Below are 24,807 nucleotides of genomic sequence, written 5' to 3' on the forward strand. Positions count from 1 at the left end.
TTTTCTTTTTCTCTGAAAGCAGCAGGAGACAGTTGACATTTAAGGGCTCTCTCCGAACTGCCCCTGCCCCGAATTCGAGAGAAGCGCTCACAGCGGACCACAGACCGGCTCCTTAAGCTGGTTTTCTTTCCACTAAACCGTTTACCCACAGAAAAATGAGTAAAAGCAGGGCTTTCCAAGGTTAACCTCTCTCGCGGATGGCAAACCAGCCAGTCATCCTAGCAGCTCAGAGTAAACCACCCCTAGCAGGGGTGCTTGGGGAATTACTCAGGGGTGCGAAGCGCAGCCTCGCTCTCTTGAAGCCGGGTATTGTCCTGGGCAATTGCTCCAGCCACAGCTCCAGAGGCGGCCAGTGGGGGCTACAGGCGCCCGGAGCGAGGGAGGCCGAGGGACAGGGATGCCAGGACGCGCACCACGGGCGCGAGCCACTCGGCCCCGGTTTCCCCACCGAGGCTCCTGGCGAGCACGGCCCCACGGGGAGGCTGCCTCTCTCCTCGATGCCACCTCCCGTTGCCCGTGACCACCCGGTTGCCGCTTTCGGTTCCGAGCCTTATAAGGACTGGCAGGGGGTCACGTGCGTCCCGGGCCGCCCGCCGGGAGGGGCGGCTGGGGGAGGGGCAGGCGGCAGGAGGAAAGGGGAGGGAGTCGGGGGCGGAGACAGCAGCGAGGGGCGGATTCTGCGGCCGTGGGAGGCGGCGGCGGCGGCTCGGGGTTCCGAGCGCTCGCGGCCGCGCCAGGGAGCGGGACGCAGGCGGTTGCGGAGGCGGCGGCGGAGGAAGGGACCGGAGCGGGGGCGGGCGAGCGCGGCGGAAGCCACAGAGCGCGGGAGGGCCGGTGGCTGGCTCCGGGCGAGAGCCGGGGCGGCAGCGACAGCGATCGCGGCGAGCGAGGCACAGGCGGCGGGCGGCTGCGGCGGCCACGGGGGCCCGTGTCCGTGCGCCCCGGCGGCCACCGGGCGCGGGCCGGCACGATGGAGCCGCAGCACGTGCGCCCCGCGCTCGCAGCCCGCAGCCCGGCCTGGGAAGAACCGGTGGGTACCGCGCCCGCGCCCACCCCTCCCGCTTGTTCTTGCTCCTTGCTCCCCCCCCCCCCCCTCCCGGCCCGGGTTCCGTTCAGGAAGCGGTCCGGGATGAGGTCCCCAGCTGCTTCCCAGCCGGGGCAGCGCTTCCTCCGGCGCCCGGGCTCCTCCTCGCGCGCCGCCCGGAGCGCCTTTGTCCGGTCGGCTGGAGCTCTTCCCCGAGGGGCCTCTGGCGACGGTCCTTCGAGGACCGTTTCCGCGCTTCATCCGCTTCCCAACTTTGCACTTCATTCCCGAGTGTGGCGCGGCGGCTTGGGGAGAGGAGGCGGCGGGGCCGCGCGGTCAGCGGGTGGCGCCGGGAGGAGACGGGACTCACCTCTTGACCGCGCCCTGGCAGTCACCTGGGCACGCAGGTTTCCGAGGACCGCCGCCTGGGGAGGCGAGTAGCCTCCTGAAGCCAGAGCCACGCCTCCGACTCCGGTGGCCGCTCTGCTCCGGGCTGCTCTGGGGGTCAGGGGTCTTGGTCCGAGATCCAGCTACGAGTCAACTTTGCTCTTGCTTGGATATCACAGCACACGCCACGCGGAGGTTGAGTCATTTTAGGGGCCCAGAGTGGTGCGTTTGTTGTGTGTGCGAAGATGAGGAGTGTCAGGGTCTTCGAATTTGTTCCCCAAACTGTTTAACTTATTATTATTATTATTATTATTATTACATCTCAAACAGCACCCTCTGGTATCCACCCCCCCCCCCCCGCCCCCCACGCCGGGATTCCTCCCAGGAATACCCGTCCCACGCAAACCCCTGTAATCTTAAGTGTACAATGAATTTTGGCCCTGCACGCTCTGTCTGCGTATTTGGTACTCCTTCTTGGTTGACATTGTGAACCTGTCTCAAAAGGCTGGTCCAAAATTTCCGGCTTCATCTGTGGTGCGGTGCTGTTAGGATGATGTTTTCCCAGGGACTTCCTGAGTCTGCTCAGGCGGGCCCTCTGCCTGTTGAGAGCTTGTAGGTCAGGTGCCAGGCTTGCTTCTCCTTTTCTGACCCGTAGACTTCAGCCGGTTCGCTAGGGTACGTTTAGCTGCCTCTTGCTTCCTGACCTTTCAGGAGTGTCCTTCGACTTTGATCCATCTGCAGCTGCTTTTGCTTTTGTGATTTTGCACATTCGGTAGCCCATCTGCTCGCGTTCTATTGCCATCGCCATCCGGGAGTAAGTGCGATTCTTGGTTAAAAAATTACAGTTCCATTTTGACATTTAAGATCATTGGGAATTAAGTCCAGTGATGTGTTTTGAACTTTACTATATGAAAGAAACCCTGTCAGCCTTCACCAGTCACAGTGGGAAACCCGGAGTAAACGTGTAGTGTTTTTCTTTGGGGGGGGGGGGAGGGAATGAATGTCAGGAGTATTTTGCTACTTACCAGTTAGAAGATTAGAGAACTCTGTTTTCTTCTCCAAAGTGTTAAGAACCAAAGTGCTTTCTTATTCTTACAGATAATATTCAGTACTAGCCCCCCCCCAACATAAACTTTTAAAACTAAAACCTTCACAGAGATGTGGCAGCGGTGATACTAGCTAGGCTGCAGAACTCTTTAAAAAGTAAGCGTTTTTAAATGGCTAAGGCATTTTATTTATTCAGCAGATATTTTTATCCAACACCTATCCTGTTCTGTGACGGCTGGGCAAGCTGCTAAGACTCAGGCAGTTTTTTTCCCCGGGAGGCTTACGTTCTTATAGCTAAGGAGTGAACGTCTTCAAGTGTGTGTCATAAGATGGATCTCCTTAGTGAGTTTATTCTGAACCTTCTGTAATGGCTACAATGTTTAAACATTTTCAGAGGACATCTTTATATAATTCCTTAAGAAAGTTGACTTACCTGCATTACTAAAAAAGGAGCATATAGAAGAGGAAGCTGAATGCTCTAGAGAGAAAATGTTTAAATGTTAAATATTTCTGATGTGTGGAGCAAAGGGTTGGAGTTAACTTAGTCTAAATGTTTTGAAGAAACACTGGGTCCATCAGAATCAGTTTTGTTTCTTGTTGTTTGGGACAGTGTCTCACAGTGTACTCCACCAGTCTGGTTTGTGACTTCCTAGGTAGCCCAGGCAGGCCCGGAACTCCCTGCCAAGCCCTTGCCTCAGCCTCAGAGGACTAGGATTCCAGGCACCATGGAGTTCTCAAAAACCAAGTTCTTTAGCTTTGTTTGGTTCAGTGATCTCAAGACTGAATGAAAGGAATTCTGGCTTCCTTCAGAATGAACCTATATGGCATACAGTCAGGGGCACCCAGTATATTTTGACAACTGTTAACCTCTGTAGCCCGAAGGAACCACTGTCTTACACACACACACACACACACACACACACACACACACACACACACACACACAGTGGAATCACAGGTTTCCTCAAGTCCAGTCTGTGCATGCTCAGAGTCTCTCGCGTTGAGGCTACCTGCTTCCCTCATTGCTTCCTGTAGATGCCGCAGAAGAAGCAGCTGGTGCATGCTCTGGCTACCACAGGTGGAGCCCCAGCTGCCCATCCGTCCCCACCAAGATACGTTTATCCTCTGAGCCAAAATAAACCCTTTCTCTCTTAAAACAAAATGAGACAACAGCAAAGAAAACAAACCTGTTTTCACTTGGCTTCCAATTCTGAGTTCTTTAAAAACCCTTTTAAAGATTGAAATATAGGCACTGTAATACCATACAAGCTTGCAAATTTACATTCATAAAAAGAATCAAGTGTTGAATAAGTGGGATTGCTGTATTATTGTGGCATGTAACAGCATGCATGTAAGAATTTGTTTTCTCATTTTTTTCCTGATGGAGCCTAAGCTTTGATGATATGGTTTCTACTATTCAGACAGAAAAGCAAAGGATTCCTTGGAGATTACTGTGGCTCCCTGAAAAGAAATACACTTGTTGGCTAAAGAATACCAACGCCTGGAGCTAAGGGAATTCCTGGGACTTCATGGCATATTCTCTGTGAAATTAAGTTACTTAGCTATTAAAACATTTGAATATATTAGCTTTACTTAGCATTATTCTGGATAAATATTGAACTGAAAGAAGGTACAGGTTGACATTTAAGTTTCTCTCTCTTTTTTTTATTGATGCTAGCTTTGGAATCTAGCCAAGTGTTAGTGAAAATATAGGCATCACTAAAATTTAAAATCAATAAGTGTTTGAGGAATTGGGTATGGTTCTACACCTCTGTATGCCAGGAAAGCAGCTAAGGAAGGCTTGGAGTTTGGGACCAGCAGGGACTAAGTAGTGAGATTCTTTATCAAAAAACCAATTAGAGAAAGTAATGTATGGGGCAGCAATGTAGGTTAGTGGTAGAACTTGTGTCTATGCAATGCCCTGGCATTGTCTCACTAAAATAAACAGAGTCAAAGTATTTTGCTGTTGGGAATGAGTGGGTAGGAAGACATTTAGCGGCGCAGTTCCTGATCTCAGGTGGGAGTGGGTAGCCGATAGGTAGTTAAACTCTGGCTCAGTTTAAAAATGCAGGAGTATTTACAACATGCCCTTTCTAGTGGAGGGAAGCCTGAATGTGCTTCAGTCCCTAAAGTGGGCTTTTATTTCTAAATGGTTTTGTACCAGTTAGAATTATGAGTTAACATTATACCAGTTAACAATCCAGAATTAGTGGACACGAAGAGAGGGAAGGGTTCCAAAGCAAAAGTGGCCAAGATACAAACAAGAGGTTAGTTACACAGTTGTACTTTATGTGAGGATGAGGAGTTTTGCCCTGTGTGCAGGGATCACAGTATGTTCCTATAATTTATAGCACCGTTGCTCTTGGAACGTTTTGTTATCTGGGTAACAACTAAGGCAATTTCAACAGGGTAAACCTTTTAAATGTTAAGTTCTGAATACATAACAAATCGTGTGTTGTGGAAATTGTTCCACACTGCAGTCGTGGCGGCCTCCCAGGCCTTGCTTGTTCAGTCTGCAGAGTCTTTTGGTTCTGTACTGAACAGGAACATGAATCCTAGAACATGGTTTCTAAAGTACCTACCTGTGTTTTTCAATGTATGGCGTGTAACCCTCATCAGGTTATATGAAAATATGAATGTAACACCACAGAACATGGGATTAAACACTTTAAGTTACTGTCAGTCCAGATTGTTGTTAGTAGATTAATTTAAAATACCTCTGTAGATAATAGTGTAATACAGTGTTCGTAGTTTTTTTTGGGGGGATGGGGTGGGGTTCGAGACAGGGTTTCTCTGTAGCTTTGGAGCGTGTCCTACAACTTCCTCTGTAGACTGGGCTGGCCTTGAGCTTACAGAGAGCCACTTGCCTCTGCCTCCTCAGTGCTGGCGTCATAAAGTTTTAATAAGCATGTATGGCTTTGACTTGCATCTCTTTGGTACTTTTTGTTTTTTCTAATCGAGTATGTATGATACGTTATTAAGTAGAAAGCCAGTTAGTGCTCAGCTTCTCTCATTTCCATTGAATCCTAACTGTAACAGCTATAGAATTATATAGAATATTGTTGATGTTGTTTGGAGACAAGGTCTTGCAGTGTTGCTGGCAGGGCGGGAGGTGGGGTGATCTGTTACCCACTATGTAACCCAGGCTGGCTTCAAGCTCTTGGCAGCTCACCTGCCTCAACCTCTTCTATGCACGGTTCAAATAGTTTGCTGATATATTCTATATAGACTCCCCCTCCCCCCCCCCCCCCGTCACAGGGTTTTACTGTATAGCCCTAGCTGCTCTAAGACTCACTATGAAGACCAGAGATCCACCTGCTTCTACCTCGAGTGCTGGGATTAAAGGTGTGTGTACCACCACTACCTGGCAAAGATCTCAAAGTACCAGTAATAAATACATAAGAAATGATCTGAAACACTAAAGAAAAAGTCAGGGAACGTTTTCTAAATCAAATAAGGCAACATGCCATACAATTGAACTATCAGTAGCCATTTTGAGATATAGAGAGAGGCTGATGCTGGAGAACTGCCGTGAATCCCAAGTTGGATCGGGCTATGTAATGAGCTCCAGGCCAGCCTGGGGTGTGCTGTGAGGCTCTCTCAAGACACAAGCAAACAAAAGGTGAAGTGCATTTCAGTTAGACTAGATACCCATTCTGAACATTTACCCACAGAACCCAGTAAGTGGCTAGTCGGTCAGATATTATTTAAATTGGGGATTCCTTAGAAGTGTCTGGAAGAGATGGTTCTCCAGCAGGGGTTTTCCTGGGCTGCCTCTTGTGGGAAATGAGGCAGCATTCCTTCCTTTGCCTACACAGTGTTTTCATCCGGGGTTTCCTCTACAGCTGGAGATGCTGTACAGAGCTGCAGTCATTTGCTTAGCTGAAGTACGCTTAGCCTGTCTTTGCTTTCATAGGTGTAAGCGTTCGAAACTTGCTGAACTCTGTGTAGAGCAGAGCTGGCTAGAGGGCTAAGTTTTTCTAAGTCACCAGTACTCGCACTTGGAGGAATTGATTGCCTAGCTTCTGGATGTGCAGCTGTTTTAAACTCTCCTTAAGCAACCAGCATCCTTTCAGAGTGAGAACTGTGATCCACCTTCTTCCAAGGATCACAGAATAGGCATGGGTGTTGGACCACCGTTCAGTTCAGTCACCCTTGTCTAGATTCTGGAAAATGTTGCTATATAAAACTTGAAAGCTTAATGTGTAGATTGAAGTACCTGATAATGGCCAAACTGACCTTTAGCTATATATAGTGTGGAGAAGAGAACGTTAGAATTGCAATCACAGGTTTTTTCCTTTGGTCCCAGCTTGTGACCTCAATGTCTTTTACCTTAAAAGGAAAGTCTCAACTATGTAAAGACCCCTTGTGTTGCCAAATCATTAGACTTGTCTGTGATCATGATCAAATAGCCCGACCAGGACAAAGATGATTAAAAGGGCATTATTTTCTTTCTGGCTCTGATGGGCCTCTGTACACTAGGCAAGAATTCTAGCACTGATTTATATTCCCAACCTGGGCCATTGTTTACTGTTATTGTCTCTCAAAGATTTCCCAGCAGGGTGTTCTTGTAGATACAGAATTTCATATTATCAGGCCATAAGAACTCTTAAAGTTCATTCCTTCCCCACTCCTTCCTTTCCTAAAGGAAATAACTGAAGCGTGAGAGGTTGTCTTTGTATTCATGTAACACAGCGCACTCTTTGCTGAAGGATTCGTATTTCCCGTTTTTAGTGTAGTTAAAATGTCTTAGAGCTCTCAGCTCTGACACAGAGTGGAATAATTCTTGGACTTAAGGTTGCACCTAGAGGAAAACAACACCCCAGAGTCTTAGTTTCAAGGAACTTTCAAGGTCATGGTCAATTGATAAATAGGAGAGGAATCTGGAGGGCAGGGGCTATAAAGTTTGCTCTGTCAAGGAGAGCCCCCAGGGTAGGCTAGGGACTTCTACTTAAATTGAAAAAACACAGCTGACAATGGCTTGAAGTTCTCTTTGACTGACAACAGGAAACTTGTCATTTTAGTGTCTTCCCCCTCAGCCTTCCCCCACCAACTTTGGAGGTTGAGTGTGCATTCTGTGCAGGGAGGGTGCTCTGCCCTGCTGCGGCCCTTAAGCAGCTAGCTAGGGATGCCTCCAGAGCTGAAGCTACCGCCTGTGGATCCCCTCTCCTAGGTCTCCCCCCCTCCCTTTCCCTCACTCTCTGTATGTATGTATGTATATATGTACTTTTTTTCTTAGTACATTGTTGACATTGTTGAATGCATTCTTCCAGGCATTCTGGATTAGTGCTTTAGCTTAGACATTTATTTCAGTATAGTGTCGTGTTGGGCTGCGTGTCCTCTCTTGTTTCTGCGCTCTCTCCACGCCCTTTCCAGCTTCCTGTTAGCCAAAGGGAATCGCTCTTTCTGAACGAAAAGTTCCCAGAGCGGAGCTGAACCTCCCGGAAAATGCTCTTCTCTTCCGTGTGCGCCGGATGGGGGTGGGTCCTAAGCTAAACAGGGTTGAGGAGGCAGAAAGGACCCAAACTCCCTGGCAGAAGCAGGAGAGGTAAGATCCCTGTAGTGGTACCCAGGGTCCGGAGATACAGTCCATATCCCGGGCAGAGGGAACTTTACTTAGCTGGAACGATGCCACAAGGCCCGAGTGTGTGGAGATTCGGGGTCCAGAGGTGCACCTATGGGCGTAGGAGGAGGCTCCATGTTCCCTTTTTCCTTCGGAGCCTTCCCCACACTCCTGCAGTCTAGAACGAGGGGAAGAGCATCGCCACCGCGCCTGACCTGCTGGTGCGCTCCTGCCCAATTCTGCCCCATATACCCTCTAGGCCCTCAGACCCTAGAAGGAGTAAGAGGAAGGTTGTCCAAGCCTCATTGCGACCTTCATCCTCTCATTCCGGTGCTGGTGGTATCATGGGTCAGCAACCCCAGAACATCCAAAGTCTGGGTGCGCAGGCGTGAGCCTCGCCCAGAGGAACCCGCGGTCTCGGCAGGGGCGGTGTGTGGTCCCCGGTCTCCGGAGCCCTGCGGCCAGGAATATGGCGCCAGCTAGGCGCGGGGCTTGGATTCTCGGGAAGAGCCCAGCAGTTGACCACAGCCCCTCGGGGCACTGTTGTGTACCCCACAGGAACCGGAGAGGATGGCCGGAGCGGGCAGCCAGCACCACCCTTCGGGAGTCGCGGGAGGAGCGGCTGCTGGGGCCGCCACCGTTTCCCCCACCGCTGCGGGACCGGGAGAGGATTCTTCCGACAGTGAAGCAGAGCAGGAGGGACCCCAGAAGCTGATCCGCAAAGTATCCACCTCTGGACAGATCCGGACCAAAGTAAGGCTGAGCTGAGGGCCTGCAGGAGAGCTGTGGGTGGAGGGAGCAGGAGCACCGGGGAGATCCCGGGATCCAGGATCCGGAGGAGGGGCGCAGGGGCGCGGCCTGGACGAGGCGGAGCCTTGTTTGGGGCGGGACCGGCGCCCGGGATTCCTGCTTGGGGTTTGGAGACTTCCAGGGTGTGTTCCAGAAAGCTCGCCTAGCAGTCAGAGCGAGTGGCTTGGCGGCTGCACGGGAGAAAGTTGAAGCCCCGCTGCGAGTTCCCACTTAGGGAACTGAAATAGGGAGTTTGGATTTTTCACTCTGCCGCCGCTTGCGCTGGAAGTCCTGTGGAGCCTGTGTTGCGCTCGCTTCGTTGCGTTCCTATCCGCAGCAGGCTGCTTGCTCCTCTCTGGGAACAACTTGAGAGGGTGGATTGCAGATGACGCTAGTTAGTCAGTTTCTTTGGTGCGCCTTGCCTACAGGCTGGCTAGGCTTCTATGTCCCAGGTTCCCACAAAGTACAAAACTCAGATTGCATATCCACGGTGGTTCTTCACAAGTTACCTCTTCAGGCTATGTGCAGGACGGTTTGTGTGGTGCTTTTGTGGAGTTGTTTGACCATTTCAAAGTTGAGTTTTCATTTGATGATGAACATACACAAGGCAGGGGCTGCTGGGTGTTAACGGATTTATATATTCTGAAGTTTAACTTAGTTTCAAAGTCTTCACACCTAGGCTGTTGTCAGTGAGGGACTTAGAAGAGGAATTTGATGCTCCCCCTTCAGTAACATATTTGCAAAAGTTAATTTATTCTACAGTTATTTTCATGAAAATCAGCTTCCTAAGGCTTGCACATGGAAATGGTTTTACTGTATGCCCGTGGCTTAGTGTTTTAGCGTCAGTTGACTTCCGGCATGGAGGAGATGTACACCCGACAGTGGCTCTAAAGATGCAGTTTTACTAAGGAGTCAAGGGTTGCTTCCGCTCGATGTTTACTCACACATCTTGGAATTGCTTTTAATAGAGATGATTTTGGAGTTTTATAGCACTTGTAGTGTTTTGGGATTTAGAGTATTTTTCAAAGATTAAAGCCAACCAGTATAGAGACTTTACTAACAATGATTTTAACATTTGAAATCTTAATCTAAAAAAAATTCATAAAATTGGGTTAATGAGAAAAGTGGCACATCATACACTTATGAAATGGCCAAAATTTCATGCATATTCATATCAAGTTTATACCATTGAAAAGAAAATTTAGGAATGGTTATAAACTGAACTGAGTAAATAAAGTTGAACAACAAACTTGTTGGGAAGTACTGCTAAAATTTGTGGGTTTAATGAACTTAAGTCATAGCTAAGATTGCATTGTTTAATTTTGGGATAAAACATTTTTTATAAAACATTTTTTTATGAAGACTAAAATAGATGTAAAAAGCATATTTTTTTGTTTTCTGTTTAACTTTCTGATAAATATCTGCCACAATTACGGCTAACTATCAACCTTTGGAATACTGCCTCTGATGAATTCATTCATAATAGAGTTACTAATTATGCATCAAAAAAATCTGCATTTTATATTTACTCATGTTAATATTCATATAAAATGCTTCCAAATGCAAACATCTGAGGCTGAGGCATTAAGTTGACAAGACTAGCAGGCCTCAGCCCCTCCTCACCTGCAGTCCAGACTGGACCATGTGCTGTAAGCCTCATCCCTGTGGCTCTTAGAACATACTCCGCTTCTGAGGGAAGAAGATGAGGTCAGTGGGGGACTCAATGCAAGCAGAACGACTAAAGGTAACAGTGGGTATTATCTGGATAAGAAGAGAAGCACCCCTAGAAAAATGTAGATACTTCCTCATCTTCTCCACAGGGGTGTCAGATGGGAGAGGCTGGAGGAGAGGTTCTCGGGCCCCAGATCTAGCTCAATGCTCAGTAGTTTTGGGAGACAACACTAACAATTCTTGCTTATGGCTCTTGAAGATGCATCAAAATCCACTAAGTACAATGGGTTAGGAGTACCAATAGTGCCTTTAGTTCTGCATTCTCACCCTTATACACACACACACACGTTTACATACTGATGTAAGCATGCTCCTGCTCGAGTATGTCTGTGTAGGTAGACAGGGCCTATAGCTGAGTATGTTGTCCATAGAAACTGAAGATATCTCAGGGCTGGGGAGACGGCTCAGTGTGTGAAGTGCTCGTTGTATCCCTGGTACCCATGTGTCTTTGTCATTTTTCTGTTGCTGTTATGAAAAATGGTGACCAAGACAGCTTCCAGAGGTTTGTTTGGGCTTTTAGTTGTGGAGGTGTAAGACCTCATGGTGGGCAGGTGTGGCAGCAAGGGACAGGCTTCCTAAACCTCAAACAAAGCCACCACAGCTGAGGAGCGCCGAGGGTTGAAATCCTGCAGACTATGGGGACATTCCCATTTAGATCACTGCACCATGAAAACAGCCGCATGCTAGAGAGGCTGGCCGAGTCCAGTCAAGGCCAATCAAGTTCGAAGTTCAGTGAGCAAACCTGTCTCAAAAATTAAAGAGCAAAGTGATTAAAGAAGACATCTGACCTTGACCTCCTCACATATGTACACATCCACACAGATACCGTTCCATGTATGACTGCATAGTTATTAAGTACATGTAATGTGAATATTACCATCGAAACACGGCTAACAGTAACTTCTGTTCTCACTGGGATCCTCAGGACCATGAAACTGTTGGGCACGCAGGTTAGAGTGAAGAAGAGCACTTTGGGCTGGGGAAGTCGCTCATTGGTAGAGTGCTACCAGCATGCATACAGCCCCGGGTTCGATTCCCAGCACTGCATAGAAACAGGGTGTGTTGGCAGACATCTGTAATTCTAGCACTCAGGAGAACAGGAATTCAAGGTTATCCTCATTTACATAGGGAGTTTCAGTAGCCAGTTTTCAACCTGGGCTACCTGAGACCCTGTCTCAAAATCTAACAAACAAAAAAAAAGGCTGAAGTTTAATTAACCTTATTTGAAGTGTCCTTGTTCTAAATACTTTTTAACATTTTAAATGATTTGCTTGTTAAAATGGACATTAAGTTACTTGAGACATTTGAAAAGTTATTTAGATAATTTTCTTAATTCAAAAAGCCATATAGACTGGCAATGGATATGCTAATTATAGTACTTACGAGACTGAGGCAGGAGGATGGTAAATTTGACTATAGCTTGGCCTACACTGTAAGACCCTGTCTCAAAACAACAACATACGTGCATCTAGTCAGACACGCTAATAGGCACAGAGACTCTACAGCGGTGGGAAACTACGCGGCAGTGATGGATCATTACCACGAAAATCAGCCCATCTGGTCATTGGCCTCTCAGTTCCCTCTCAGAGGCATTTTCTTGGGGAGCTTCCAGAAAGCTTCTGTGCACTTACAAGAGCTGTGTTTTCTATATGTGCAACATACATGTAAGGACATATAGATATATATCATATAGACAAATACAATAATGCATTTATATATTTCTTTAAAGATGTCATGGCATGCACCTGTCACCCCAATACTGGGGAAACTGAGGCATGAAGAGTGAGTGACTCAAGATCAAGGCTTGGGTGGCATAGTGAGACCCTCTCTCAAAAAGTAAATACGTGGAAAATATCACTATCTTTTTATATTCGTAGATATTCATATATATGAGTATATTGTATATAGGTTTATACACTGTGCATATAAATAGATACCTATTTCTAAAAACTTCGAATGGGACTATTCTATAATGGTCTTCTGTCTATTTACTTCATTCTTTTTAGTGATGGTAGGTCCTTCAGTTGAGCTGCACGAAATTGCTCTCGGCAATTCAAAATTGGCAAAGTGTAGTGAGTTTCATTTGGTTGACTTAACATGGTATGTGATCATGTAATTAGTTTTTGTGGAAGAAAATGGGTAGTTTTAGGACAGCACGCTATTCTCAGTGTTTTTGTTTTTGTAGTGGCCATGCTGACATTTTAAATAAAGACTAGGACGTTGTGTGTGTGTGTGTGTGTGTGTGTGTGTGTGTGCGCGCGCGCGCACGTGTGTCTTAGAGAAAGAGAGAGAGAGAGAGAGAGAGAGAGAGAGAGAGAGGCTGAAGATGGAACCCAGAGCCTCACACGTTTGCCCCGCCCCAGCCCAAGAGGAAGAATGAACTTTAAAGGGGAGTAGGTTCAACAGTGGTCTCCTGTCTCTGTGCCCTTCTCACCTCCCACCTGTTGTATATATGGTTTTTGTTCTCTTTTTGTCTTCCATTTTCCTCCATGGTTTCTTAGTACATCTCCTGTCATCTCTACTGTTTCCTTTGCATCTTTTCTCCTGGGCAGCTGAGTAGAACTTCAGATAGTTACATCTAGGTTCCCATGTGCTAGGCAGGTAATTTTGTATCCAACTTAATTTCCAGAATGCAAAAGGTTCCGCAGCTTTGGTGTAAAAAAGCCAAATGGGAACAGTAAGGTTGCTTTCCTCTCTGGTTTCTTCTGCTGCCTCTTTCCCCTTCCGTAGTGTTCCTGTGGGCTGCAGTCTCCATTGAGATGCGGTGCCGTAGTGCGTTTCGCAGGTGCTGACAATGAGGCGGTCTGAAGGGACATGCATGAACTCCCGAACAATTAGGTTTTGAACAGGAAGAAGATTTGTTGGTGTTCGAGCGCAGCAATCTTTGCTTTTGCATCAATGGCTGGAGGTTGCCACTCAGCGATGCAAACACACGAGAAGTGTCCCAGTGAGTTTTAGCCGTTGAATTGTCACGGCCAAGGTCAGAAAGCTTTGTCAGAAGTATCTCCTGATTGAGTTCTCATTTTGTTTGGCGTTTATATTTATTTATATATTAATTCCTATATGTTAGTCTCTAAATTTTGGCAAAACTGTACCTAAGCACAGAATATAGTCAGCTGATGAGTATCGTGGTTTTAATTTATCAGGAAAACTCATCACAAATAAACTCTGTAGTTCATGATGAGGCAGTGTGGATTTTTGTTTTTCTTTGCTTTATGAGATACAGTTCCTGCAATTAAAACGTTATTGTCTGATGTGATGGATGTCTTTAATCCCAACACTAGGAAGGCAGAGGCAGGTGGATCTCTGTGAATTAGAGGCCAGCCTGGTCTACAGAGTGAGCTCCAGGACAGCCAGAGATACACAGAGAAACCTTGTCTTGAAAAAAAAAAATTCCCACAGACATGTTTGGTGGAGGCAAAGAGGAACATCTGCATTTTGACCCTCTGGAGTAGGACTCTGCCTACTTTTCTAAAGATCTAAGCACTAAAGATTTTAAGTTTTGGGCTATTAGAACTCCCTCAGAATTGCTCAGCTCTCAGAGTGATGGGCCAGGGAGGGATGAGGGGAGGGCTGGACTGATGTTGGTCAGAGGGTCCAGAATTTCAGTCAGACTGATTGGGTAAAGTCTGGGTTATAGAATAAGTTCTATTGTAACTATCATGGTAATTATACTTAATAGCAGTTATAAATTGAAAATTTCTATAAGTTAGAGAAAGTTTAAATGTTTCACTACAAAAAACGCAGAGTTTATGATAAGAAGCCTAATTCAATCATTGCACACTGCTGTGAATATGAAACATCATATCACTTAACATAAATATGAAACATCATATCACTTAACATAAATCTATGCTACTTATGCTATTTTTCGTGGTGTTGTGATTGAACCCAGGGCCTAGAGCACGCTAGCTGCTCTGGTTAGTGTTACTGTTGCTGTGGTGGGACACAGTCATTAAAGCAAGTTGGGGAGAAAAGGTTTATCTGTTTCTACATCCACAGTCCATCACTGAAGGGAGTCAGGACAGGAACTCCAACGGGGCAGGAACCTGGAGGCAGGAGCGGATGCAGAGGCCATGGAGGGTGCTGCCCACTGGCTCGCTCCCCATGGCTTGCTCAGCCTGCTTTTCCATAGAACCCAGGAACAGCAGCCCAGGATGACTTCACCTACGACGGGCTGGGCCCTTCTGCATCAATCGCTAATTAAGAAAACGCTCTACTGGCTTGCCTGTGACCCAGTCTCACGGAGGCATTTTCTCATTTGGGGTTCCCTCCTCTCAGATGACTCTAGCGTGTGTCAGGTTGACATAAAATTAACCAGCTCTCTAAGTAAGTATTTGCTCGTAGCTACCTATCCTTGCTTTTTTTCTAGTTTTGTTGGAGATAGGGTTTCCCTAAATTGCCCAGGCTGATCTTCCTCTTGTAGGCCTCTGGTCTCAGCCTCCAGAGTAGCTGGGATTAGAGTCATGAGCCACCGTGGTCATCTTAGAATTTTCAGCATACTATTGTGTTAATTCTTTGAGAATTTCATACAGGGCGTTTTCATCGTATTCACCCCGTCTTCCCTATATTCCTCGCCAGATCCACGGCTCCTCCTCCTCCATGATCACCGTGTCTAGTGTGTGCTGTCCATTTACTCAGCTATGATGGGCCTTTCATAGGAGTAAGCGACACCTACCAGGGACCGCACCCATAAACTGACTTTCCACTGTCAGTAACAGTTTATAATTGTTGTCAACAATACCTTAATAAAGAAAAATGACAACAGAAGCAACCAGCCTGTCCACCGCACCCAGCAGTGGACTCTGCCGCTGGGTACTCGAGTGAGCGAGTCTGTGCTCCAATAAAACTTCGTTTAAGGATCTGGAGTTTGAAAATTTAACACTTTCGGATTTAAAAGTAGTCCTTTAAGAAAACCCAACCTGTTTCTATATGTAGAACCCTCTCTCACTTGTTGGCTGTATAAAAATCAAGTGCTTAGCAGGATGTGGCTGGCGGGATGGTCTGTGGCTGTTGCCGTCTGAGGCTGGCCTCTGCCGTAGAAGATGGAGATGCTGTTGTCTGGCTTCCAGAGCAATGCAAATTAAAGCATTGCTAAATATCAGCATCTAACGCACCAAATAAAGCTAAATTTCAATCCATTTGAAAAAAAAAAATCTCATCTTTGTAGAACATTTTATTTTTAGCTTGGTTTGCGTCTTTGCTTCCATTTTAATGTGAACTAAATTTAGCCTGGAAACTCTGACTCCTGGTACAGTAATATATAGTATAACAGCGTTCTTTCCATTTTGATTACAAGTCGAACATGATAGCCCGTTATTAAAGATAAAAGACATAAATAATTTACTGAACCTTTACATATGGTTTAAGATGTGTTGCTTCAACGTATCTAAATTTAGAAGTCTTTTGCTTAGTTGAAGGTTTCGTGTTTGCTCTAAGGGTGGGCGGGAGAGAGGTCTGGGAAAGCACTGGGCTCCCATTGGTGTAGCTCTGGTACTGGATTTGTGGGACTTCACTTCCTTAGGAACTGTGTTCATGAAGGAAGGTTTTAACTAAAAAGAGTGTGTTTTACATCTCAGAATAGACTTTGAAAAAGATCGTAACGTGTTAGTACATCACAGTTGCCCTTGACAAATGTGGTTTCCCTCTGGCTCTTTAGCCATTTTGAGACACATTTATGTCCAGTCATGTGACTTAAGATGGCCAGTGATTATTATTGGTTGCAGCTTTAATTAGAATTAAATGTACTCTTTTTTAATGATGTTTTTCGCAGTTTTTTTTTATTTGTTTTTGGTTTTCTTTTTCTTTTTAAGGCAGAGTCTCACTCTGTAGCCCAGGCAACCTGGAACTCTTAACTTTCAGCAACCCTCCTACCTCACCTTCTGAGGACTTAGATTACAGGAGCGAGTGGCCTTCCCCAGCTATTGATTCCTTAAAAAATATTTTTATTTTTAATTACGTCTGTAAGTTTGTGTCTGTGTTTGGATACATGCACTTGAGTACAGATGCCCAAGGAGGCCAGAAGACGGCATCAGATCCCCTGGAGTTAAAGTTCCAGGCAGCTGTGAGCCACCTAATGTTGGCGATAGGAGCTGAACTTGGTCCCTCTGCAATGGCACTGTGCCCTCTTAACCTTGGAGTGTCTCTCCAGCCTGTACTTATTTATTTGCTTCTCCCTCCCTCCCTCCACCCTTCCTTTCTATGAACATAAGCAGTAACAATCCCTTTCCTGCCTTTGGGTATTATGATGCTGTTTGGAAGACTGTAGCTCTTATTTTGTATCACGAAAACCTGATTAACTTTATCCTGTGTGGAGATGGAATATCTAGCCTCATGGACTCCCAGATCACCACCATTGAATTTGGTATCACTGATTGTTTAAAAATGAGCATTGTGGCTCATGCCTGTAATTTCAGCACTTGGTAGGCAGAGACTGGAGAATTGCTGTGAGTTCCCGACTAGCTTGGGCTACCGAATGTTATCTTGTCTTTCGAGAAAGAACAGAAAATATTCTCATTCTAGAACTGGGTTCGTGGGTGCCTGTTTCGCTGCTGTGTGTCATGTGTGGTGGAGATGTGGCTTATTGTTACATATGTGTCGATATTATAATATTGCAGTTTTAAGTGGCATGGGAGCTCGTGCTACTGATCCAAGTCAAAATGGCGTGCCTGCTCAGGAACAGACTCCTGTACATTTTCTTTTCTAGATAAAATTGTTGGGCGGTAAAAACTGGCCTCCAAAACCTGTCATTTTTCATTCCTTAGGTAGTTAAAAATAAATTTTGCTCATATTTTTCCAAAAATATATCTTAATAGGCCAAGTGGAAAATTACTTCATATGATTCTTCTAAGCTGTATCGTGACCTTTTAAAAATACTGTCCTACCTTACAGGAGTGAAACTGAGCTTTCTTTGAAAACCTGTGTAAAAAGTTAGGTATCTAGAAACATTTTCCTCTAAATTAGTATGTCTGAGGATTAAAAAAAAAACAGCCAAAATGATTCAGTGATTTTTATTAATTTTAATTCGAATTCATGGGCATTTCAGCTAAACTATTTAAATCTGAAATTACATTTTAGAAGTTTACTCATGGTTATCAATAAAAACCAGGATTCGTTTGTAAAAAGGTATTATAAAATCTAAACTGTGGTGAGAGATAGGATCACAGATTTAACATATTAATAATGGTAGGGGTGGGAGGGATGAAAGAAGAAAGGAGGGAGGATAAAAGAAGAGAGGTGGGGGAAGCCAGGCACCTACTGCAGGCCCTCGTGCACCACGGTCATCAGAGCTCAAGGGTAAGGAACAGAAGGCTGAAGACCCTACTTTGAGGTCTTACTCTTCCATTAATCCAGCAGTTTAATTTTAGTATCAGACTCAGATTTATTCATTTGAAAATTCAGTAATTTTACCCAACTGTTAAATAAGGCCATTTGACCGGTTGTGGTGGTGCACGCCTTTAAGCCCAGAATGCAGAAGGCCGAGGCAGGCGGATCTCTATGACCTCAAGGTCGGCCTGGTCTACAATCAGGCCTACACAGCGAGACCCTATCTCAAAAAGCAAAACAAAACAAAAAGGTCACCTCCTTTGAAGACAATATTAGGTAGTAGCTGTGTGTTTTCAGCTACTCAGAAAAGTGAGGCAGGAGGATGGATGGCATGAGGTCAGGGGCTTTAGGTCAGTATGAAGAACATAACAAGACCCATGTCCTCAAAAAAAAACCAAAATAGCCCAAGTGACACCCCTCCATCCCTAAAACAACAATAACAAAAAATTCAGACATGCAGGTTGTGCAATGTGTGTGTGTCTGTGTGTGCGTGTGTGCTAACCCAGGGTGGCTTGGAAATGGTGACTATTTTACCTCCGCTTCTAGAATGCTGGGATTACAGGCACGAGCCACCACATTGATTTGAGAACATTTTCTGTGCCGTGCATCACCTGTGTATGCCTTCCGTTTTTAATCTTTTGTCACGCCTCCGTTCATGAACTCTAAAAATATAGCAGTTCAGGTACCGAGGTCGGTGCCAGGGATAGACCCGGAAGCCAGATAGACACCATCAGTGCAGGGAGAATTTATGAGCTTATAAACCTGTAAAGTGCATGTCATATGTGAAGACGAGAAGCAGTACAGGAATTGTAGCAGGCTGATGGGCTGTAGTGGGAAGAGCGGAAGGAGGAGGTGTCTCCCGGGAGGTGATGTTAGTGCTGCGTATGGTCCTTCAGAAGAGCCCTCGACACCCGAGGAGCAGCGGCTGTGCGGGTGACGAGGTCGGTGGGGCTGAAGGACGCTGTGGGAAGCACACAGAAAGTCAGAAGGGAGCCAACAGAGCGACATTAAGATACCTGCAGGAGGTCTTAGATGGGCGCTACACGTTTCTGTGTTTGACCATTGGATGGCCTTTTAAATTTTATGTCTGTGTGTGCGCTCATAGAGAGGCAGAAACATTGAGTCGTAAGAGAAAATTCTAGGGCAGAAAGAAAGGATGGGTGAGAAATACATCGCCATAGAGCATAGAGCTCAGTGAAGTGATGAGCACTGAATAGGGACCCGGGTGGCAGAGGCCGTCCCAGCAGTGTTCCCGTCCCTGTCCCCCTCGGGCCAGTCATGTGTTCAGAGCAAGGCAGGGGTTTCCTGAACGTGTGGCTGTGTCATTCTGCCCACTTGAGATGGTCCGCGTGCTCTGTTTCTCTCACTGGCTTATTTCTGTGTACTTTTATATTTCTTCATTCTACACTCTGTAAAATACGGCTGGATGACAGAGACTAGGAGGAAGGGTAGGAGAGAGAGAATGCGTGTGGAGCAGGCCGAGCGCTCAGTTAAAGAGAATCGTAAATTTGCTATCAAGAAAGTTTAGTGGGAAAAAGCCTTCCAGAAGAAGCCATGTGTTCTCACAGGCATTCCCGTACCACTGGTGAGGGATGAAGCAAGGTGTTCTCATTACCTGTATCCTAACAAATACACAAGAACTCCTGGTACCATCCTCCCCTGGAAGATCCGTCATGGGGATCTAAGTGAGACATTTTTGGTCTTGGGTAACTTCATGCACGAAGGTCTCAGTAGTTCTTATTCCTTTGGCTTTTTTTTGAGATAAGGTCGCAAAGGCCTGGAAGTCCTAAGTCCTTTCTGCCTCCAGCTCACGAGTACTAGGATTACAGGTGTGCACACCCGCCTTCAAACCGTTTCTAAAGTTTGAGTAAGTATTGGGAACTTTGAATAATCCTTTCTTTAACTGGGTTCTGACACAGAACTCAGGCTATCTCTTGTGTTTAACCACTTACTCCTATGTAGTCGAAATGGTATGGGCTGGATGGTATGTTAGTATGCACAGGAGAATCTGACAGTTCTTGGTGGCTTTCATGAAAAGAAAAATGATGAGGCCCTTCTCCAGTGGTGTTTGGAAGCATGTTTATACAGTTTTCCAGGGCGCACATCTGGGCATTATTGTGAGAATAGTATTGAGACCATGAGCCCCTGAGTCGTTTTTGTGTTACTATAATGTGTATGAATTTTTCTCCTTTCTTTCTTCTTATCCTTCCTTCCTCCCTCCATCCCTCCTTCCTTTTTATTATTATTTATTTATTTTAAAATTATTTTTAGTTCTATGAACTTAGCAAGCAGAAAGAACAGAGGATGCAAGGAGAAGCTTTGAGGTCACAACTGGCACCGTGGCACTGCCCAGAGCCAGGATTCCTGGAGCATTGTGTGTGGGAGGGTTGCTGAGTAACAGGGAAAAAGTTGGAGGTCAGTGGGTGGGGCTGAGCAGACAGCTTAGCACCTGGGAGCATATAATTAGGCCGCAGATGCAAGTTGTTACCTTTCTGTAGAAGGAGTCCAGTTGGTGTTCTAAGTAGCAAGTTTGATCTTGAGAATAAAGTCAGTATTTAAACTCTAGAACACAGTAGAGACATGAAGCAATGGTTGGAGAGGGTTTGGAGGTCAAGTGAAACCAGTCTTTTTTTTTTTTTTTAAAAAGATTTCTTTTAAATTTTATTTATTTATTTGTGTGTGTGTGTGTGTGTGTGTGTGTGTGTGTGTGTGATGCATTAATACAGGTTTGGCTGGGAGAAATCCCCAGATTGTGCATGTGAAGTTTGGTATACCTCCTTTCGGAAAAAATCCGAAGAACAGTTTACTTAGATTGAAAGAGAAAGTTTCTGCAAACAAATCTAGTTTGTAATTCAAAAAATAAATACAAAACCCTGAAGTGATGCTAGGTGGGTTCTGGTTCCGATGGCGTTGGTGCACTCAACTCACTATTGAGCCCACGATGGTCTCAGACTCGTTTCCTCTTGTCTCCCAAGGGGTGAGATTATAGGCATGCACCATCACACTCAGCTCTGCTTCCAATTCTTATTGGGCAAACTGCATAGCATCTGAAAGGCCCAGTCTCCCCACAGGAAGCCCTAGTAGACTGTTGTGGGGAATGAGATAAAACCCTCTGCTCATGCCTAGCACACAGTAGATGCCAGTAGCAGGTTCAGGAATCTTGAAGTGAATGGCACTTTTCCCAGGAAGGTGCCCCCTATCTTAAGGACACAGCAGACTGGGCTATAATGAAATCTCACAGTCATGGGGGAAAGAATTCTTGTTCTATCTCTGAGAAGCCAGAAAACTGGGAGTTTTGGTTGTAAACCTGTATTGTAGACCGGGTCTCATCTGAAGAGTAGACAGATTATTTTTTTTTTTTACAGATGTAGTTAATATTAACATTCCACAGTAAGAAGAAAAGAATGTTGAAGGCGATCAAACCTGTCTGTAGTGGCAAACACTATCTGCCTTCACATCCATCTGTCACCGCGGTCCTCAGGTCCTCAGTCGTAACCACCCGAGCAGGCGTGACCCTTCTTGGAGAGCAGAAGACACTCTTCCTTGTTGCCTCTGCCCATTTCTTCTGTGGAGTGGGGAGGGGAGTAGGTAAATGGGGGGGGGGAGTCACTAGGTGGCATTAGTCTCTAAGACTCTTTGTGTGAAGTAATCCAGGGGCTGGACCAAGTAGGGCAGCGCAGGCGCTTGGCTTCCTTGAACAGCGGGAGGGTGAGGAGATGGTGGATCTGGGAAGCCTCTGAGGGAGATGTTTCCTGGAAGAGGCTTGGGCGAGAGAAAAAGCCTGGGGTCCCCTGTGGGTCAGAGCGAAAGCTAGTAGATTCTGTTCTTCCTTGTGATTACCTACAGGCTGGTGAAGTCGGGGTGACTTAGTACAGTGTAAACAGGCGACGTGCTGAGCACGAGACCTCCATGCATACAGAACAGAAGCATTAATTATAAGACCCCTGTCTTAGTTAGGGTGACTCTCGTTGTGATGAAACTACACAGCCAAAAGCAACTCAGGAAGGGAAGGGCTTGAGTTTGTGCCTCTACTCCGTCCCTGAGGGAAACCAGCCCAGAGACCCAAACAGGGCAGGAACTAATACAGAGGCCATGGACGAGGGCTGCTTACTGGCTTGTTACCCATGACTTTCTCAGCTTGCTTTCTGATAGCACTCAAGACCACCAGCCCAGGAGTGTGCCCACACACAGTGGACTGGACTTCTGTTGTAATGGGGCAGCTTGTTGGTTCCCGGCTGCTCAGCCCCGAAATAATCACACAGAAACTATATTATTTGCAATACTGTTTGGCCAATAGCTTAAGCGTATTTCTGGCTAACTCTTGCATCTTAATTTAACCCATTTTTATTAATGTGTGTGTCGCCACGAGGGTGTGGCTTGCCGGGAAAAGTTCTGTCTTCACGGCAGGGCTGCAAGGCTTCTCTCCCTGACTTCTTCCTCCCAGCATTCAGTTTAGTTTTCCCCACCTAGCTCTGTTCTACCCTATCAGGCCAAAGCCAGTTTTCTTTATTCATTAATGGTAATCACAGCATACAGAGGGGAATCCCACATCAGGCATCTTCCATCAATCATTAACTAGGAAAATGGCCTACAAGCTTGCCTACAGCCTGATCTTCTGGAAACATGCTCTCAGTTGAGGTTCCCTTTTAGGTGACTCTTGCTTGTGTCAAGTTAACATAAAACTACCTGGCACCCCCAACCCCCCTACCCAAAAGGAATAACTCAAGCGTGTATTGATGGATATTGGATAAAACGTGGTAGGTAATACATCCAGTAGGATATCACTCAGACTCATACAGGAAGGAAATTCTGATTTATACTACATTGTGGATGAACCTTGAGGACGTTAGACTGAGTGAGATAACCCGATCGGGAAGGAAGAGCAAGTGAGGTCAAAATCATAGACACAGAAAGAATGGTGGCTGTCGGGCTTGGGGACAGCATGGTAGTGGGGAATTGTTAAAAGGGTTTCACATGCATGATTCAAGAGTTCTATGATGGGATGGTTATGATGGCAGCCCAACAACATACTTAGTGCCCCTGAACTGCATAGCTACTGATGGTTAAGATGTAAAATTTTGTTACGTGTATTTTCCCATAATTAAAAATGTCTTTATAAATTATAACAATGTAAGTATAGGAATGTACGCTCTATAGTGATGTAAAAGTGGAAAATAAGCCTAAGAAATATACAGAAATTAATTCAAAAGTTTGCTGACATACAAAATGGATTTGAATGAATATGCTTTGTATATTGACTAGTTGACTTGTAAGGTTTGTATAATTGCATCTACTAGAATTTTACCTGGCTTGTGCTGGTCAGATGATGTGGTTGTGGTGAAGACACTTGCATCTCATGGTGTAAGGAGAGAACCAGCTCCCCCAAATTGTCCTATGACCTCCGTGTGCCCACTATGGTGTGTGAATGTCCCTCCCAAAGAAATGGTATAAAATTTTTTTAGTTAACATACTAAAATGAATTGAAAGGCCACAAATAATATCTAGTCGCACACTGTACAGTAATGAAGAGTTTCTTAGTGATCAGATATAATAAAACAGCCTAAGATTGCAGGGCTGGTGTGGAGGTGCGTGGCCTTTATTCAGTACTTAAGGCAGAGGCAGGTGGATCTGTGTGAGTTTGAGGCAAGTCTGGTCTACACAGTGATTTCCAGGACAGCCAGGGCTACACAGTGAGACCTTATCTCAAACAAACAAAAACAACCCCCAAAAATAGATTACAAAAAATAATTTGGCTTGGATATGAGAAAAATAGATTAGTGTAACCGAAAAAAAAAAAAAGAACGTATATTTTAAGTAAAATTTCAAATCAGTGGCCACTGGGTCACCATTTAGTTGAAAATGTAAAGCCTATGTCACATTATGTAATTTTTAGTTGGGTTAATCAGACTTGTAATGAATGGAGTCGTTAAAGTACTGGCCTAATTATAAAGAGAAGAATCTGAGCGCTTCAGGCAGGGGTTTAAAAAGAACACTGAAAAAGAAAACACATCAAAAGCTTGCTGCATCCTGACACTGAAAGTTATGGTGAACCCGTCACACGGTCAGTAAATTCCCAGCTTTTCCAACGATTAACCCAAAAGGTGTTTTTCATTTTTTGTTTATGCTACAAGTATCCAATACTAAAGAATTGGCTAGATGAGTTATGTACATTCTTATTACTAAAAAAATCTATGATTCAATCAGATGCCTCATAGATTAAAGGTGTTCAGTAGACACTTGAGTTAATAAACTTATTTATATTATGTTGATATAGAAGTGGATGTTTATAGCTTTGCAAAAAGATATCCCAAGGCTTTTCTTTTTGAAATATAGGTGTCCACATGTAGGCATTGCAAAAGGTTTAGGAGGAGTATGTTCCAAGTGTTTGGAGGCCAGAGGTCAGACTAAGCTGTCATTCCTCAGGGGCCACCCACCTTGTTTTTATCAGTCTCTTACTGGGACCTGGGGCTTGCCCAGTAGGCTGGACAGCTGGCCAGTGCCAGGGAGTCTTCTGTCCCCGCCTCCCAGTGCTGGGATTACAGGTGCAGGCTACAGTGCCTTGCTGCTGTCGAGGCAGCTGCTTCTGCTGCTGCTTCTGCTGCTGCTGCTGCTGCTGCTTCTGCTGCTGCTGCTGCTGCTGCTTCTGCTTCTTCTGCTCCTTCTGCTTTTTCTGCTTCTGCTGCTTCTACTACTTTTTCTGCTTCTGCTTCTGCTGCTTCTTCTGCTTCTGCTTCTGCTGCTTCTTCTGCTTTTTCTGCTTCTTCTGCTTTTTCTGCTTCTGCTTCTGCTTTTTCTGCTTCTGCTTCTGCTTCTGCTGCTTCTTATGCTTTTTCTGCTTCTGCTCTTCTGCTACTTTTTCTGCTTCTGCTGCTTCTTCTGCTGCTTCTGCTGCTTCTGCTTTTTCTGCTTCTGCTGCTTCTGCTTTTTCTGCTTCTGCTGC

General features: G+C 45.6%; 1 protein-coding gene across 2 annotated transcripts in view; it reads left to right on the plus strand.

Annotated features, from left to right (window-relative positions):
• Positions 1-970: 970 nt before the first annotated feature.
• Positions 971-24,807, plus strand: part of Dgkh (diacylglycerol kinase eta) — a 157,675-nt gene continuing 133,838 nt past the window's right edge. The window contains exons 1-2 of one of the 2 annotated variants that reach the window (XM_038310039.1): positions 971-1,030; positions 8,580-8,774. In XM_038310039.1, coding sequence (XP_038165967.1) covers positions 971-1,030; positions 8,580-8,774 — 255 coding nt within the window. Of the gene's footprint in view, positions 1,031-8,579; positions 8,775-24,807 lie in introns of those variants that run through there. The other variant, XM_038310038.1, reaches the window with a different exon arrangement.

This window comes from Arvicola amphibius, chromosome 13, assembly GCF_903992535.2.
Source record: "Arvicola amphibius chromosome 13, mArvAmp1.2, whole genome shotgun sequence".
NCBI classification, from domain to species: domain Eukaryota; kingdom Metazoa; phylum Chordata; class Mammalia; order Rodentia; family Cricetidae; genus Arvicola; species Arvicola amphibius.